Source organism: Eubalaena glacialis, chromosome X (assembly GCF_028564815.1).
Source record: "Eubalaena glacialis isolate mEubGla1 chromosome X, mEubGla1.1.hap2.+ XY, whole genome shotgun sequence".
Lineage (NCBI taxonomy): Eukaryota > Metazoa > Chordata > Mammalia > Artiodactyla > Balaenidae > Eubalaena > Eubalaena glacialis.
The window spans coordinates 58,553,814-58,555,992 of record NC_083736.1 but is presented as its reverse complement, the minus strand read 5'-3'; the positions used below and the strand labels follow the sequence as shown (position 1 = coordinate 58,555,992).

The 2,179-nt window shown below is 37.6% G+C and overlaps 1 protein-coding gene across 1 annotated transcript; it reads right to left on the bottom strand.

Annotated features, from left to right (window-relative positions):
- Positions 1-454: 454 nt before the first annotated feature.
- LOC133082125 (large ribosomal subunit protein eL21-like) lies at positions 455-998 on the bottom strand. The gene has a single exon (XM_061178576.1). It carries the CDS (start codon positions 972-974, stop codon positions 492-494), a length of 483 nt encoding a protein of 160 aa, XP_061034559.1. The 5' UTR covers positions 975-998; the 3' UTR covers positions 455-491.
- Between the last annotated feature and the right edge of the window lie 1,181 nt (positions 999-2,179).

The window sequence follows — 2,179 nt, the reverse complement described above, 5'->3', positions numbered from 1 at the left end:
TTCCATATATATGTGTTAGCATACTGTATTTGTTTTTCTCTTTCTGACTTACTTCACTCTGTATGACAGACTCTAACTCCATCCACCTCACTATAAATACCTCCATTTCATTTCTTTTTATGGCTGAGTAATATTCCATTGTATATATGTGCCACATCTTCTTTATCCATTCATCCGATGATGGACACTTAGGTTGCTTCCATGTCCTGGCTATTGTAAATAGAGCTGCAATGAACATTGTGGTACATGACACTTTTTTTTTTTAAATATCTAGCAGTTTATTAACCAGTGGAGTATACTGGACAACAAACTACCTCACATCTTTCAGGAAGAAAAACCACTAAATTTGGAAAGTAAAAAGATGTCACCCACTGAATTCGGACACAATTAAAATGTGCTTTAAATGTTTGTTTGGGGAAGGGGGTCACACACTTCTACCCAATTAAGAGAAACATTTACACAGTCCAGGTCTTTTATTTTCTTTACATCCATCATGCCATGAATTCATAGGGAATGGGTTCCAACAGTTCAGGCTCCTTTCCATTGGTTCTCACGAAGTGTGCTTCTCTGGGTGGAGCAGGCTGGCACTTCAGCTGAACCCAAGTACCTTTCTCTTTGGCTTCCTTCTTTTTCTGATCATTTTCCTTCACCCGTTTCAGGAAGCTGTCTCGGCTCTTAGAGTGCTTAATATGCTCGATACGCACATTAATTCTCTTGGCAAGAATCTTGCCCTTAACTTGTTTGTTTACAATGATGCCAACAGCATGCTGGGTAACATTGTAGACTCTCCCAGTTTTGCCATGGTAACATTTGTGGGGCATTCCTTTTTGAACAGTGCCCATTCCCTTGATATCTACAATATCACCTTTCTTGTAGATTCGCATGTATGTGGCCAAAGGAACAACTCCATGTTTTCTAAAAGGCCTAGAGAACATGTAGCGGGTGCCCCTCCTCTTTCCCTTTGTGTTGGTCATTCTGGCGAATTACTGGAAGATGGCGGTTCTGGCCGAAAAAGCGACACTTTTTGAATTATGGTTTTCTCAGGGTATATGTCCAGTAGTGGGATTGCTGGGTCGTATGGTAGTTCTATTTTTAGTTTTTTAAGGACCCTCCATACTGTTCTCCAGAGTGGTTGTATCAATTTACATTCCCACCAACAGTGCAAGAGGGTTCCCTTTTCTCCACACCCTCTCCAGCATTTATTGTTTCTAGATTTTTTGATGATGGCCATTCTGACCGGTGTGAGATGATATCTCATTATAGTTTTGATTTCCATTTCTCTAATGATTAATGATGTTGAGCATTCTTTCATGTGTCTGTTGGCAATCTGTATATCTTCTTTGGAGAAATGTCTATTTAGGTCTTCTGCCCATTTTTGGATTGGGTTGTTTGTTTTTTTGTTATTGAGCTGCATGAGCTGCTTGTAAATTTTGGAGATTAATCCTTTGTCAGTTGCTTCATTTGCAAATATTTTCTCCCATTCTGAGGGTTGTCTTTTTGTCTTGTTTATGGTTTCCTTTGCTGTGCAAAAGCTTTTAAGTTTCATTAGGTCCCATTTGTTTATTTGTGTTTTTATTTCCATTTCTCTAGGAGCTGGGTCAAAAAGGATCTTGCTGTGATTTATGTCATAGAGTGTTCTGCCTATGTTTTCCTCTAAGAGTTTGATAGTGTCTGGCCTTACACTTAGGTCTTTAATCCATTTTGAGTTTATTTTTGTGTATGGTGTCAGGGAGTGTTCTAATTTCTTACTTTTGGAAGTGTTAGCCACAGCAATCAGAGAAGAAAAAGAAATAAAAGGAATCCAAATCGGAAAAAAAGAAGTAAAGCTGTCACTGTTTGCAGATGACATGATACTATACATAGAGAATCCTAAAGATGCTACCAGAAAACTACTAGAGCTAATCAATGAATTTGGTAAAGTAGCAGGATACAAAATTAATGCACAGAATTCTCTTGCATTCTTATACACTAATGATGAAAAATCTGAAAGTGAAATTAAGAAAACACTCCCGTTTACCATTGCAACAAAAAGAATAAAATATCTAGGAATAAACCTACCTAAGGAGACAAAAGACCTGTATGCAGAAAATTATAAGACACTGATGAAAGAAATTAAAGATGATACAAATAGATGGAGAGATATACCATGTTCTTGGATTGGAAGAATCAACATTGTGAA